Source organism: Engraulis encrasicolus, chromosome 23 (genome assembly GCF_034702125.1).
Source record: "Engraulis encrasicolus isolate BLACKSEA-1 chromosome 23, IST_EnEncr_1.0, whole genome shotgun sequence".
NCBI lineage: Eukaryota > Metazoa > Chordata > Actinopteri > Clupeiformes > Engraulidae > Engraulis > Engraulis encrasicolus.
The window spans coordinates 4,596,267-4,611,973 of record NC_085879.1 but is presented as its reverse complement, the minus strand read 5'-3'; the positions used below and the strand labels follow the sequence as shown (position 1 = coordinate 4,611,973).

At 47.8% G+C, this 15,707-nt stretch overlaps 1 protein-coding gene across 1 annotated transcript in view; it reads left to right on the top strand.

The window, feature by feature from the left end:
• The window catches only part of fgfrl1b (fibroblast growth factor receptor like 1b), a 42,342-nt gene that overhangs the window by 8,194 nt on the left and 18,441 nt on the right, over positions 1–15,707 (top strand). Inside the window, exon 3 of the mRNA XM_063189636.1 lies at positions 11,793–12,065. Within this exon, the coding sequence (XP_063045706.1) occupies positions 11,793–12,065 (273 nt within the window). The remainder of the gene's footprint in view (positions 1–11,792; positions 12,066–15,707) is intronic.

Below are 15,707 nucleotides of genomic sequence, written 5' to 3'. Positions count from 1 at the left end.
GTGCCACTCTCTTTATCCCCCGTCTAAAAGGCGGGATTACACTGCATTTCACTTGAGGGATTACAGGTGTCCCGGCTAACCAGCGCCCGTCTCTTCACAACATCACCTTTTGAAAGGCCACTTCTGCTTTTAGCGTGTCTCCCAAAGAGCCCCTGAATAGCTTTTCTCTGTGAGGTCTCCCCCCACCACACCCACACCCACACCCACACCCACCCACGCATCCTCCAGTCCTCCTGCACCCACACTTCTCTCTTCCCGCCATCCGACGGAAAGGGGAGCGGAGGGGTCTCTCTTCTTTTTTTTTCTCCTTTCAGAATCGTGTGGTTTTCTCTGAACACCGACATTCCAGGCATTTAGAACCTGTGGGCTCAGCGGAAGGGCCTCCTTAATGGCTTTCATTCTCAAGTGCTCCCCTGTTCAATGGAGGCTGTGGAGCGAGGGCTCCACTTCTCCGCAGTTCACTGCTACGGGTCAGTGGTGGGGAGCGACTTGGTAAACAGGAGGGAGAATGAACAAGTGACCCCCTTCAGCTGCACCGTTGTCCATCATGGGGCCTGTGAAGGAGTGAGTGAGGGACTTCTGCACATCCTGTCTTTAATCATTAAAGGTGTACGGTCTGAATGTTTGGACAAAGAAAGTTCTGAAGAACTTCTGAAGAACGTTTTCGTAGAATATAATTTGGAGATCTAGAATCTTGCAGTGTTGTTGTAGAACTCATTAGCTCAGCTTATTGTAGAACTCATTTCTTATAGACATACTCAAAATCTCTTGCGGGTGTGTCTCTGCTTTTAGGCTGGCGTGTTTGTTGTGAAGTCTGTCTGTAGTAGGGGGTGGGGTACGGAGAGGGTGGTGGTGGTGTAGTGGTGGTGGTGGTTCAGACGAGGCAGGCGTGGAGACACTGATTGGTGTCACCACCTGCGTGGGGCTGCTGCACAGTCTTGTCCGGGCCTCTGTCGAGAACTGAGGGGCCGCCGCACCGCTCTCTCTCTCTCTCTCTTTCTCTCTCTCTCGCTCGCTCTCTCTCTCTCTCTCGCACGCTCTGGCACGCAACATCCGTCAGGGACACAAAAGCAGCGGCAGTGGCAGCAACAGCTCGCTCCACACCGCACCGTGCTGCGCCGCGCGCCAGACACAGCTGAACACGTAAACACTCGGGCTGGCTGGCTGGCTGGAGCGCAGCCCGCGGAGCAACAAGGAGAGCCCCGTGCCAGAGTGGGATTAGTGAGTTTGCGTGAGATAGGCCGGCGTCGGCCTGGCCCTGTTGACACAAAGGCAGCACGTAATAGGCAGGTGCTCATTATCTTCACGAGGCCCAGGTTACACAACATTAGCCCAAACCCCACAGAGCTGCAGCTGGCTTTACGAGGCCGGACTTGGCATGGCCGCCCCACTCTGTGGTCGGACTCAACTGCTGGTGGTCTACAGAAGGGGGTGGGGGTGGGGGTGATGGGGGGGACGGGGGGTGCATGGAGGAGTGAGGGGGTGGGGGTGCATTTAAGAGTGAAGTTGGGATGGGGGGAGTATTTAGTGAGGAGTGAGGGTGGGATGGGGTTTGAGTGTGTGGGGGGGGAAGGCGTTGTTTCTGGGCCTCATACACTAGCAGTGCAGTGTGTCAAAAATATAAAATCGGCAATGAAATAGAAAAACACACAGCAGAAGGTCCATGGGAACTTGAGCTAAGCCGCAGTGACTTCAGCCCAGTGGAGATGTGAGGGCCGTGCCGACGCTGAAATCAGATCTTTTGGGGGTCTGACTGCCGCCAAAGCACTCAGGGAGCAAGGAGCTCGATCAACTGACTTGGAGAGCCCTTGAAATGCCATATGTCTATACGGCTCCCCACCCCCCACCCAACCCACCCTGATCCAACCAATCTAGACCTCCACCCTTACACACACACACACACACACACATACACACACACACACACATTTCACACAGCACCCTTCATCGCAAAAAAAAACTTGACATGCCATGAAGCATGCGAGCAGCTGCGGTCCTGAATGCCTGGCTGGTGTAAGGTTTTACACCAACATAATTGAGGAAGGACGGGGACCGAGCGGGGTGTGAAACGAGACATAAAGTGTGAATTTCAGGAGCCGCAGTCTCTGCCCTAATGTGTCACCACGACGAGCGAGATGTTTCAACTTCAATTAATTCAAGGTCAGGCTAAGTAGGTGAAAGGGTAAAAATGTATACTTCAGTATGTTATTCTGCTTCGCATTTTTAAATTAGAAATGTACATTTGCATTACTATAGTGATCTATTGGTACATTTTCTGGGCCCAAAGTTGGTGGAACAATAAGTGCCTGACTCCTCAACCCACTACCGCTATCAACAACATATGAACACGTACATACATCACACTGTGTGTGTGTGTGTGTATGTGTGTGTGTGTGTGTGTGTGTGTGTGTGTGTGTATGTGTGTGTGTGTGTGTGTGTTTGGTCGGTCGGTCGGCAACCTCAAAGGCGGCGGGCGGCGGGCAGTAGGACAGAGGGCGGCGTTGGTGTGGAGTGGAGCAGAGCAGAGGGCCCGTGTTAAAAGGCACGCATGTCAACGTGATGACAGACGCAGACACTCGCTGGAGCGTTTACTGCCACGGCCGCTCGGCTCGGCTCTGCTCTGGCGGCCTGCATCTCATCTCACAGCATAGCGCAGCAGAACACAGCACAGGGCCTCTGGAAATATCCCCCCACTGAGCAGGAGGCCGGGGTGGGGTCTTAAACAGAGAGAGAGGGAGGGAAGGAGGGAGAGATGCGGAAGGAGAGAGAATGGAAGAGAGAGAGAGAGAGAGAGAGAGAGAGAGAGAGAGAGAGAGAGAGAGAGAGAGAGAGAGAGAGAGAGGCAAAGACAGGGAAGGAGAGAGAAAGAGAGAGACGGGAGTGAAAGAGAAAGGGAGGGGAAGAAGAGAGAATGAGAGCGAGAGAGAGAGAGCAAGGGAAAGAGAGAATGAGAGAGAGAGAGGCAGCAAGGGAAAGAGATAGGGGGAGCCAGAGAGAGAGAGAGTGAGAGAGAGAGATGGGGAATGAGGGAGAGCAAATGCCAGGCCAGCTGCTCCCCAGATTACAACGCCACCTGAAACCATTGGTCGGCCCGTCTCAAGTCCTGAGGTATGGTTAATTGGTGGGGCACACAGGCCTTGGCTGGCTTTTAAAAGGGGGGTGGGATGGGTGGTGGGGGGTTTGGGATGGAGGTAGGGAGGAGGTGTTTAGTGGAGAGGGAGAGTTGGGTTGGGGGTTGTTCTTCTTCAGTGCTATCACTGATTAACAGCTCTGCTCTGCAGAGGTATGGGGTTCCACGGTGCCAGGTGCTCTGCGTCCAGCACAATTCAACAGCTGGAGCCATCCTGTGTGTGTGTGTGTGTGTGTGTGTGTGTGTGTGTGTGTGTGTGTGTGTGTGTGTGTGTGTGTGTGTGTGTGTGTGTGTGTGTGTGTGTGTGTGTGTGTGTGTGTGTGTGCTTAAGAGTTGACAGAAACAAGAGGGATGGTATAATGTGTCCTAGAAAAGGAGTACTACTGACTAAAGAACTCACTCATAATTTATCCTTTAGAAACTGTAATCTAACTGTGTCAATTCAATCTTGACATCTTTCCCAATAGTGATTATGCTACTCATCTAATTTCCCACTGGAGATAAAAAATGGAATGAAGAAAACCACAAAAGATAAAGAGAGAGATAAAGCAAGCTGACACTGTTTAGTGGTTCCTTTGTACTGTACAAGGCTTCTGCATGTAGCAACACTAGCCTAAAGCCTTAAGTACACTCTAAGTACAGTTTAAGAGACTTCAAAGCTGTTTACACATGCATGACTCTCTTTGAAAGCGCATTGGTTTTTATTTTTATCCACATGTTGTGTTAACACCTAAACAGGATAAAAATATCTACATTTTAAAATATCCGGAAACATGTAAACAGCACCACATACATACATACATACATACATACATACATACATACATACATACATACATACATACATACGTACATACATACGTACGTACGTACGTACGCACATACATACGTACATACATACATGTAAAATCATAAAAATGTAACATAATATAAATGTAACACTATTTTTTTAGTCATGCAGTGAATTGTAATCTCAATTCTTTTCAAGAAAATAGTTTTTCACATTTTTTTTCGAGGATCGTGCAGCCCTACTGTACATGTTATTACATATTGGTGCCCATATCTACACTAAGAAAGGAACTGTAATGCTAAATGTTACCATAACGTGTGACGAAAAGAGTGTGTTTGTGAGAGGCATGTGCACACACAGAGCCTCCTGCCACACTGAGAACCTTAAAAAATAATCTCTACAGTCACAGTGGTGTAGATGTTATTACACGCTCGTACACAGGAACTGTAATGCAAAAGCGTTATCATACTGTAACGGAAAAAACAACAAGAAAGAGAAAGTGATGTGTACACAAAGCTGTTGGTGCCGACTGCATGGCAGGGGGGCATCCATCTGTGGCACTATCTCCTCCGCCACCCCCTCTCTCTCCGGAGATAAGACCCAGAATTCCACAGCCATGAACAACAGCCAGCAGTGTTGGGGCCAAAGACTCCTATCAGTGAAAGCAAATACCGTCACACAATGTAGCCCTCACCCCCAGCGGCTCCCATCCCATATGGAGGAAGGAGGAAGATAACAGGTAGTTGCCCTCAAATCAGCCACCGACTTACAGTCTCTATGCTCCCCACTTTTGCAACTCGGTGATTGCACATACTGGTTTGATGGGATCTTCTTTGCGGAGGCGTTTAGGCCCCGTCTTGTCTTGCCTTGACAGGTGCCCAGCCTAAGACAACCAAGAATAAGTGAATAAGTGCTTTCTTTGGCCTGGGACTCCATTTTAATAGCCTACATTTCTGCTTACCCTGTACACCTTTTTCACAACCAAAAAACAACAACAACAAAATTCAACACAACTTGTTGCTTTGCTTTTACATTTACCCATGGACAACAAATGACACTGTATATGGATTTATAGTGAGTGTAAACTGTTCATGACATCACAACACTATGGCTTCACAATTGCTTGCACTAAATAAGACACGGTGTGACTGCAAATAGTTGTAGCTTTAAAATGAAATGTTTCATTGTAATGGGTGGCCTTGTGGCATGTGCTTGAGAAGAGCTCTGTGGTTGACAAGGAAAGAATAAGAATTTAATCCTGAACTCACTGACACAGCTTCAGTGTTGGATGAAAAAAACGCACTCACGAGCTGCATCTCATAATTTATTGTACCACCATGGTACGCTGGTACGCAGCCATTGTATGGAAACTATGGCACGCAGACGCGTTTTGGCCCTTAACTTACCAATCATCATCAGTGCATGATGCCCTTGTGGACATGGCAATGCTATAAATAATGAGATTCAGCTTGTGAGTTTTTTCATCCTTTTTAAGTGTACATCTGCCAACCCTCTTTTCCTCAGTGTCATGATGATATTTAAAGGCATCATACGGCAATGTGTGGCATTTTGTGGTATTCATGTGGTAAAAGGATGACTTATGATTAAAGTCATGCTGCCCATCATCAGAAAACACTTCAAAATGGCACAAAAGTCCATTACGGTGCCTCAAATAGCTCTGCATCCATCATCGTAATGATCCACTCAAACTTCATTACACTGTTTTTCTATCCAGCTCTGTCATTCCATTCACTGTCATTTCACCGTCTCATCATTCTGCCACTTCCTGCCAGCGTAATAATTTATCGATGTGGAGAGCACTGTCGGAGTCTCTTTGAAGCCCTCCCTATGACACCCCGGGCCGCTGTCAGCTTTGGTTTGGACCAGGACAAAGTCATCTGAAGGGGCCCCCCTCCCAATACATACCATGTAATAGGGACCCAATTCTGGGCCCTCTTTCTACCTGGGCCTTGGACAACGGACCCCTTATGTCCGCTTCCCTGTGACGCCCATGCTGTGCGGACCCAGCCGCCACTGGCTTCAAAGCACTTTCAACGACTGTGGTCTGTGCCGGCCCGCAGACCATAAATCTCTTAAACCCTGAAATCAAAACCTGTATCAAGATGTCCAAGACAACACAATGCACGAAGGAAACAAGTATGCCCTGTACAGCCGAAGCAAGCGTCTTGACTGACGCTTTACTGACAGCTGGCACAGTGTCGTGGCAACTGTGGACTAAATGGTTAGGGAGTTTTTAAACTGTAAATGACCATAAGTAAATAAACCCAGGGTCCAGATTTTACACACAGTAGACATATACACTTACATTATAAAACATAAAAAACTGAAAGTTGCTTTGGATGAAACTGTCAGTTAACTGTGATGTAATGTAATTTAGTTACATTACATTACGTTGCACTTTTATCCAAAGCGACTTACAGTAATTTACTGGGTACTGGTTGCAGTTCCTGCAGCAATGTGGAGTTAGGTGCCTTGCTCAAGAACACTCCAGCCATGCCTAGAAGTGTAGGGAGAGGTAAGGGTGGGATTCGAACCCTCTGAACTTCAGACCACCTCCCTAACCATTAGGCCATGACTGCCCTGTGTTCCAGTTCATGGCTGCATCTTTAAATAATACATCAGACAAGCGATGGTCCATTTTTTTGTGGTCTAAAGACTGAGTTGGTGACATGAAGGCTGCACAACACATCATACTGTAGCTAATGGCGTGCTGTAGGTCTTGGAGAGACTGTTTACCAGGCCCCATGTGTGTGGCGAGTGTGGCTCAGCCTCTGTTCTCTCTCTGTGTGCAAAACTGCCAGTGTGGCACTGTCTGTGACTGTGTGTGTGTCCCTGTGTGTCTGTGACTGTGTGTGTCCTTGTGTGTGTGTGTGTGTGTGTGTCTTTGTCTGTGTGTGTGCACTTGGGGAGATTAAAAGCAGGAACCTTGAGGAAATGAATGAGCCACACGATCAGTGACAGACCCAAAATGAAAAGGGAGTCAAATCTGACATTCATTTTCAATTGGCACACGCTGCACATCTGCCTCCTTCGAGTCCGTTGTTTGTTGTGTGTCTGTGTGTGTGTGTGTGTGTGTGTGTGTGTGTGTGTGTGTGTGTGTGTGTGTGTGTGTGTGTGTGTGTGTGTGTGTGTGTGTGTGTGTGTGTGTGCGTGTGCGTGTGTGTGTGTGTGCATGGGTGGGTGTGCTGTGTGCCACGTTAATGTATGATATATTCACTCTCTCCACGTTTCACATACTGTATGTATAGACGACTCACATTCACATGGCCTGTTTGAAGTCCTCCATCTCACATCAATGTGTTAGGCAGAGTGATGAGGTGCGGACAGCAGAAAGATCGTTTAGCGGATTTGCACGTTGTATTATTTAGTGACTGGTAAATACGCAATGCAGACAAGTAGAACTGTTATACATCCATATGTCTTTTGTTTCTGAGAGTGTTTTGAGACTATGGCACAGATTGCTGTAATGTACGTACTGTAGTGTCTACCACAGATTGCGTAGTCTCATTTGAGTTTGAGGACCCTCTCGAAAACAAGATTTTATCTCAAGAGGCTATCCTCTAATAAAGAAAATTTGAAATTTAATCTATGCAATCTAATCCAGTGGTTTTCAAAATGGGGGTCAGGGACCCCTGGGGTATCACGGGGGGGTGCTAGGGGGGCCACGGCAGGTCGGCAGGAAAGTGAGGCTCTGTGGGCCAGATGAAATGACTCATTGGGCTGCAAGCGAGCCCTGAGTTTGCCCACCTTTGAATGGATAAATCATGTACGGAAATCCTATTTTATATACCGTATTTGTTCGCAGGAAGGAGTTTCTTAGTGACTGTCAATGTAGGTAATTACATATAAAGCTAATTATTGAGTGTGCTAGTTAACATCATGTTGGAGGAAAATGTATTTACTTTGTTTTTGGGAAATGTTTGATTGTGTAGTTTGTGAAATGTCAGGTGTCATGGGAAAGGCACAGGCAGATGGAATCCATGTAATGGCAATATTCTTACACTCTGACGCTGGCGCTGACATTTCTTTCTTTTTTGGACGCCTTAGTGAATTTTATATCCTGCGTTATCATGATGACAAAGCTCATCTGAGCTTAGTATGGCCAGCTTCACGTATTAAACTACTTCTACTTACTGAAGTGGGCTTTTTGTCTATGTGGGTGCCTCAATTTAAGGGCTACACTGAAATGACAAAATGTTGGTGAAAGTGTTGAATTCGCAGTGCAACCTTTACTTCGTAGCCCGCTTGGGCAAAATGGACTTGGACGAGAAACGTTGTGCTGCATCACAGGAGCTATGCATGGACCCAGGCTATATGAATGTGAAGTTTCAGAGGGAAACCAGATGAGTAGCAAGGGGTGCTACGCATCCCAAAGATCCACAATCTGAGTCACTGGTGCTGGTTCCGCTTACATGTTGGGCTGAGAATGTGTGAAGGAAAACAGACAGCCTAAACAATACAGTGCTACGCTGCAGACACGGGCCAGGCAGTCGGAGAATGTTCCAGACCGCATGTAGGGAGTAGGGAGGCGGGGGGGGGACTGTTCCACTGTGTGTGCATGGCCCTGAACTCTGTCATTGTACCTCTCTATGACCCTGAAACACAGACAGGCATATACTACAGACTCAACAGTGACTGGAGCTTACTCACTCCCTTGCGTGTCTCTCTCTCTCTCTCTCTCTCTCTCTCTCTCTCTCTCTCTCTCTCTCTCTCTCTCTCTCTCTCTCCCTCTCTCTCTTTCTCCCTCTCTCTCTTTCCCCCGCTCTCACTTGCCCAACCGCTTTTCTGTCAGCACCAAAATCACTGATGCCTGATGACGCCACCGGTCACTGCGTTTTACTGGCAACTGTCCTTCCTTGCAGTGCCGTGGCGCGGCGGGGAGTGATCTTCTTGGCGCCCGTGTCTGCCAACAGCTCTGCTAGCACTACGCAAGGAGTTGCCGCTGAGTTGGGTGAGGGGTATGAGTTGGGATGACGGGACGGGAGGAACTTGGTGGTGGTGGTGGTGGTGGTGGTGGTGGAGATGTTTGCTGCATCTCTCACTCCCCCGCACTCGTCTATTGCGCGGGCCAACGTGTCTATCTGTCGGCACTTTGACGCGGCCAAAAAGAAACCACTCCCCGCACCACTTCAAAAGCACTTGCCGGTGCTATGCGGAGAGCTCGCGTGACAAATACACACCTCACGCCACGGGGGAGGAGAGGGCTGGTGGTGCACAGGCTGACTGACTGACAGTCTCACATCGCCGCTGTTGTATGTGCTCTCCTCCTCCTGTCTCTGTCTTTCATTCCACCAGCACAGTACAGTACAATCTGTTTTAATGTGAATGGAGGCATGGCATGTGTGCTGTGGAGCGAGCTTTTTGTGCAGGTTGTTTCAATGCATTTCACTCAGAGGAAGATAACATTCTAGTCATACAAAGCCAAGTCATTTACGGTCATTTCTTCAGATTGGTCATTTCAATGAAAAGGGTCCTGCCCACCAACATTGACTCCAAGGGAGATGTCTCGGATGAATGGTCTTTGGCACACACGTACACTGACGTGTGTGTCTCCACAACACGTCTTTATTCTTCACTGCATGAGGAGCTTCCAGGAACTTCCAGGAGTGTCTCCAGGAGCAGGAAGTCATCACATAATTAGTATGGCAAAGGTGAACGAGGCGGGAATGTTTTCAGTGTGGTAGTAGTCTTCGTGGAATGCACTGTAATTTAATTCCTGTACCAAAACAGCTTTAACTTTTGCATTCCCTCTGCTCGGGTCTGCTGGCACTTTCCTGGATGGCAACCAGAAACTCCAGGTGAAAACACTTCGCACCAACAGAGATGTGAGGGTGACTGCTAAAAAAGACAAGCGAATGAAGAAAGGAAAGAAAGAATGAAAGAAAGAAAGAAAGAAACAGAGCGGGGGGATCAATTTAGAGTTGAGGTTCATTTTTCAATTTCCATAATCTTTGGCAGTTCTGGCGGCTGCTGCTGCAGCAGTAACAGGATGTGACAGTGCTAGGCATGAATGAGACGTACCTTCCAACACACACAAGCAGGGCTGGATGGGGCACCTGGCATACAGGGCATTTTCCTGGTGAGCCGACAGTCATCAGGGACCAATGCTCTTGTTTTGTTTTAGTTTTGTTTTTTTGTTTACTTTTCCAGACCAGCCCACAGGTTAGAAAGGGAAGACCATTGGTCCATCTTTAATATAGACAATGGACTGAGCCAATCATATTGTAGGAAAACAGGTGGGCTGTGTCAGAGACTGGTCTACACCAAAAATGCCCTGGCTGTACTTTCGACCCCAGTCCAGCCCTGAGCACAAGTCTCCAGCGCTGAGAAAGCGCAAGAGGGGCAAAAGGAAATGGAAAGGGAGACCTCAAGGGAGTTCCTCTCAGTAAACGCAGCGCATGAAAAGGACCTTGTGCACGCAGAATGAGGATCGAGTTGGGGGTGGGGAGAGGGAAATTGAAGGGGGGAAAAGGTCCTGTAAATACTTGGGCAAACTGGATGCCCGCACGACTCATTCCTTGTGAATAGTGGTACTTTGGAAGCACACTGAGGTGCCTGCGATCGTAGTATGTGTTGAGTTTCCGTCGAGTGTGAAACCTTCACTCCCATTTAACCGAGGGTTCATTTTTATGATCGGAAATCGGAGTGGGAGTTGTGTGTGGACTGTGGGCTGTGGGGTAAACTCTGTGGGGCTGGAGAAGTGGAAAGTCTGATTCTCTGGGACACTGAAAAGGGGCTCCTCACTCATTAGGACCAAATGGCGTGAGTTTGGAAGTCACTTTGAAAAAAAAAAAATTATTCAGTTTTCCAGGGATTGTTGACCTGCCAAAAGGCTCTAAGCCATGTGTCACCTGTTTTCCAACACGATGAATTACAGCCCTTTAAGTAGAAACAGCCAAGGAATTTCCAATTTTGTAAATGTTTTAATAACACATTCATGTCTTATGTAAAAATAGTGGCCCATACAGTGCCCATTCATCTTGTGCAGAGGTAGGTAATCATGCACTGTTCCCATAAACACCTCAGGAATTGGGGAAGAAAAATACAATAGAAGGGATGTTTGCCTTGAGATGTCAAACACTTTTTTAAAAATCTGATTAATCACAGGGTATCTGAATAATCATGAGCAATCACAGTTCATAAACACTCCTGTATTTCTCTGTGTATCGAAATATAAAGGACTGACGTGGCTCAGTGGGCTAGTGAAAGCGAAGTGAAAGCCCATTGGGAAACTCCAACTCCCATTGTCATTGTGACACAGTACTCCACAGCACACAAGTGAACACTGCACGTTGCACACAACGAAATTGCATTTATGCCTCACCCGTGCAAGGGGGCAGCCCTCAGTGGCGCCCCATGGGGAGCAGTGCGGTGGGACGGTACCATGCTCAGGGTACCTCAGTCATGGAGGAGGATGGGGGAGAGCACTGGTTGATTACTCCCCCCACCAACCTGGCGGGTCGGGAGTCGAACCGGCAACCTCTGGGATGCAAGTCTGACGCCCTAACTGCTCACCCATGACTCCTAGTGTGCTGTGCCATTACGCCCTCGACCCGGGTTTGATTCCGGAGGCTGTAGAGCCCCCATTGTGAAACTCTATCATAGAGCAGTCACCTCTAATTTTAAGGTATTAAGAACCCTCTGTCGCTTTAAAAGATGAATGGTGTTTATTTGTATTCTTTTTTGATATTTATGACTTACAAATTACTTCATTTAATTAATTCAAACCAAAATATAATTTGTGAACTTGTTATTGAAGTGAACTCCCATCACCTCTGATTGTAAGGTCGTAAGCGCTCCTGCGCCTTTAACCGAGTTGGTCTCTGCTCACTGTCCTGTCCTCTTTCCCAGGCCCTCCGTGGGTGAGTCGGCAGGTGGAGGAGAGGCAGACGGCGCGGCTGGGCCGAACGGTGCGTCTCCCGTGCCCCGTGGAGGGAGACCCCCCGCCCCTCATCCTCTGGGTGAAGGACGGCCGCAACGTGAACCAGGGCTACAGCCGCTACCGGGTGCTGAAGCAGAGCCTGAAGATCAAGGAGGTGGAGATGGAGGACGCCGGCGTCTACATCTGCCGCGTCACCAACGGCTTCGGCAGCATCGCCCTCAACTTCACACTGATCGTCATCGGTAAGGATGAGTCTTGGGTTTCAGGCCTACGCTGCGTTCCAGACTTCATCGAATAATGTGGGATGTGGGACTTGAAATCGTACCTGAATTATACCAGCTCCCAGTTTTGAGCTGGGAGTTGGTTAAGTTCTATAGAGGTAGCTAGTAGGAGGTCCCACTTCGACAGGCGTTCAGTGCACTTTTTAGTCCCATGTCCCATTAATTTGGATAGGATCTGGAATTCACCTTCCGCCTACATCTTACATCCAGACAGAGCCTTTGCCAGAAAGTCAAAAAGTACTGCTATGTACTTAGATAACTTACAGATAGATGTAAGGTAATTATGGAAATCACCATTGTAGTCTTTAAGGATAGCCCTCTGTAAATTCCCTTATGACCAAAGAATAGATAGAAAGAAAGCTTTCTTATTTGATAAATGTGTAGTACGGCCTGACGCATTTCTACTGCCATTTTAGTGGTAGCGGAAGCCACATCTTTTGCCATAATTTGTTTTAAGTACGCTCACATAAAACTCATCCTCACAACGGTATGCTGTAAACCATTTTTTTTATCCTGAACATGGGACAAGTATGTATGATGATTCCTGTGGTACAGTGCTTCCGTGCTTCATCACCACCAATGTATTTTCTAGCGTGAAAATCTTCTTTGCCATCTATGTTACTCAATGGCCAACTTCAGAAAAATCAAACAACAGTGTCATGTATTTCACCCCAAACCTTTTCTGATGTTTGATCCCAGTGAGCACATAAGGTGAATTAGTGGGTTAGGAAATTGCGTGCAGACAGACTGAATCCAAGGTGATGTTTTACCTCCTGCCATTCCAGTCAGATTCTAGATGTGCTTGCGTGTGTGCGTGCGTGCGTGCATGCTTGCATGCGTACTTGCATGCGCTCGTGTAAACCAACTTGTCCCTTCTGACTTTTCATTCCCCTACAGTAGTGGTTCTCAACCTTTTTTGAAAAAACACAAGCCTCACAATGACCCCTTGACCCCATCATAAGCCTGCCAATGCCCTCCTTAGTGTTAAAAAATAAAATAGACTAATGCTCCCCAATGGCAACTAAGCACCGCCCCATCTCAACTGTGTCCTTCTCAATGCCCCCCTAGGCCTCCGCAACGGCCCCTGGGGGTCTGTAGAGCCCCCGTTGAGAACCACTACCCTACAGTATGGTGCTCTGGATGTGTTTTCCATCCCATGTGCCATCCATCACCTCCTGCAGCATGCGCACCTCAACTCCTGGGTGACTATTACTCTCATGCTGTTGGAGTGTTGTCAGCAGGCCGTCTAGTCTACCTTCAAACATGCCCGGCACAAGTTGTACTTAAACACTCCGCTGTCCAATGACTTGACTGATGGCGTCGCAACATATGAAAAAAAATGTCAACAGACAGACAGACGGGGGCTTTCAAAGTTGGGCTGCAGCAGCAGCTAATCGCACACAAAAGAGAGCTTGTGGGACAGGAAGCCGCTCTGGTTTCTTGTTAAACATGGCCGACAGAATTATTTTTGACTTGACTGACACAACTGGCAGCGCGACGCGGTATTAAATAAGCGCAATTTCATTCCACGCCACATGAAATCAGAAAAAAAGCACAGGTGAGCATTGTTCTGAGGGAAACAGTATAACCTGTTAGCGTGTAAGTGCATGGCTCCGGCGATGTTGGTGTAACATATCAAATCAAGAGAACAAAGGGGGACTTCTTTACCTCACGCTCCTCTCGCCGTGGTTGTTTATGAACCCTGAAATCCAATACAGTGTCTCTCATTTTCCACCAAAATGCACGGAAAGGAGGGGGGGAGGGGTTGGAGTTAAGCAGGTTGTGACAGACGGGGCAAACTAATGCACATTAACCTGCAATGCGAGGGAACTTTTTGGAAACATGTGTTTGGTGTAAGGGTGATTTGCACATGTGGGGGGGAGAGAGCGGGGGAGTGTTGTGGAGGTGTTGGGTAGGTGGAGGGAGTGGGGGGGAGGTGGATTGGGAAGGCACACACTGGGGCCGTTTTTTTTTTTTTCGGTTCCCCTCGTGCAAAGCAGCAGTTTGGAATGTGCGGGTGCCTGTGATGGGAGCCTGGGGAGGGAGTGCAGACCGGGCATTTTCCGTCCGAGCTTTTTCTGCACAGGCAGCAAGTAGGTAGACTACTGTGCTGTTGAGGACCTGCTGCCTGGGACGGCCATAAATCTGTGTTGTTGGTCCAGTGCAGCTGAAAAGCCCAGGGAGGGAGTAGAGAGAGAGAGTGCAGTACGGGACCCTCCGGCTTTTTCCTGTGTGCCTGACTTGCTCAGCGGACCCCGTCCAGAGTCTATGAAAGGAGGCATGCTTTGATTACTCTCAAGATTACTCCATTCGAATCGTCTGATTGGGTGTCTGAGAGAGCCCCCACCTTCTTCTCCTTCTTTCCTCTTTTCCTCCCTCCCTCACCTTCCTCTCTTTCCTGCTCTTCCCTCCCTTCCCTCCCTCCCTCCTCTTCTGTGTTTGCCCAGGCCTCCAGAATTGGGAGTGAAGGTAGCCCTCTGTTTTCCTGCTCTCTCCACAAGTGAACAGTGTGGAGCTGCAGGAGAGTTATGGTGCAGGACTCCCTCAGGAATACACAGTCAAGGGCTCACTGCAGTTATTAGCTGTGAAAAAAGGAAAATGCACCAGAGCTTGTGGAGAGGGATAGCCACAGATTTGTTTTGATGGTAACTGGTCTGCAAGTCAATCATGGTAGAGTCGTCAATCTTGATGGTGATGAAATTGTTAAAATTGTTAGATCTGGGGATTGCCAAGATGAAAATGAAATGAATTACAATAAGGTCATTGGTGCAGTAGTAGGTAAAGCAAACTTTGAATAAGGCATGATCTTGTGAATATACAATGACCCAAGCCAAGGTTCGAACTATTGTCCAAGCGAGAAAACAGCACAGTTTTGTAAAGATCAAAAGATGAATCCAGTCTGCATCATGGATCAAGACAGAAGGTTTTTTGCAATGACACTTTTGGGAAACTGACAGACCCTTGTGTTAATGCATTTCAAACTTTGCAATAGGCTCGCCATGCCTACGTCCCCAAAGACTTGCCAGTGTAAAACCATCCAAAACCTTGTGGACCAGATATACACTTAAATGGTCCACATCCGTAACATTTCCAACCAGGTTTTTCTATATATCAAAAACGTAATGTCTTGTACATTCATATACCTGTCATGCTTTTGCATAGTTGGACGTGCTTGAGCGCTGGTGTTGTCAGAAATCAGTTTTCTTTAAGGGTCCTTTCCTGTTGGTTTGAGAAACACCTTATGAAGTTACACAGCCACTCCACAGTCAGGGGGGAACTCCAGCCAGACTTAATTAAGTCAGCGGAGAGGAATTTGGGTGACATTCAATAGCACCTGTTGTCGTCCAAATGGGCCCTAATCTGAATAGGTTTACTCAGGAGAGCGTGCATGGGCAACGCTGCGCTGTCTACCCTCAAGTTCAGATCCCCCCTCTTCCTTTAAAGGCTGCCACAACATTCCCTTCAAAACGCCGTAGCTTGTCATAAAATGGTAATTTTAGCTTTTTAGAAGATGTTCTGTTCCTCGCTCATGGGTGGCGTGGTATAATCAGTCTGTAAACGTGAGTGAGGTAAGGTTGCAATTTAAATCCCCCCTCCTTGTTT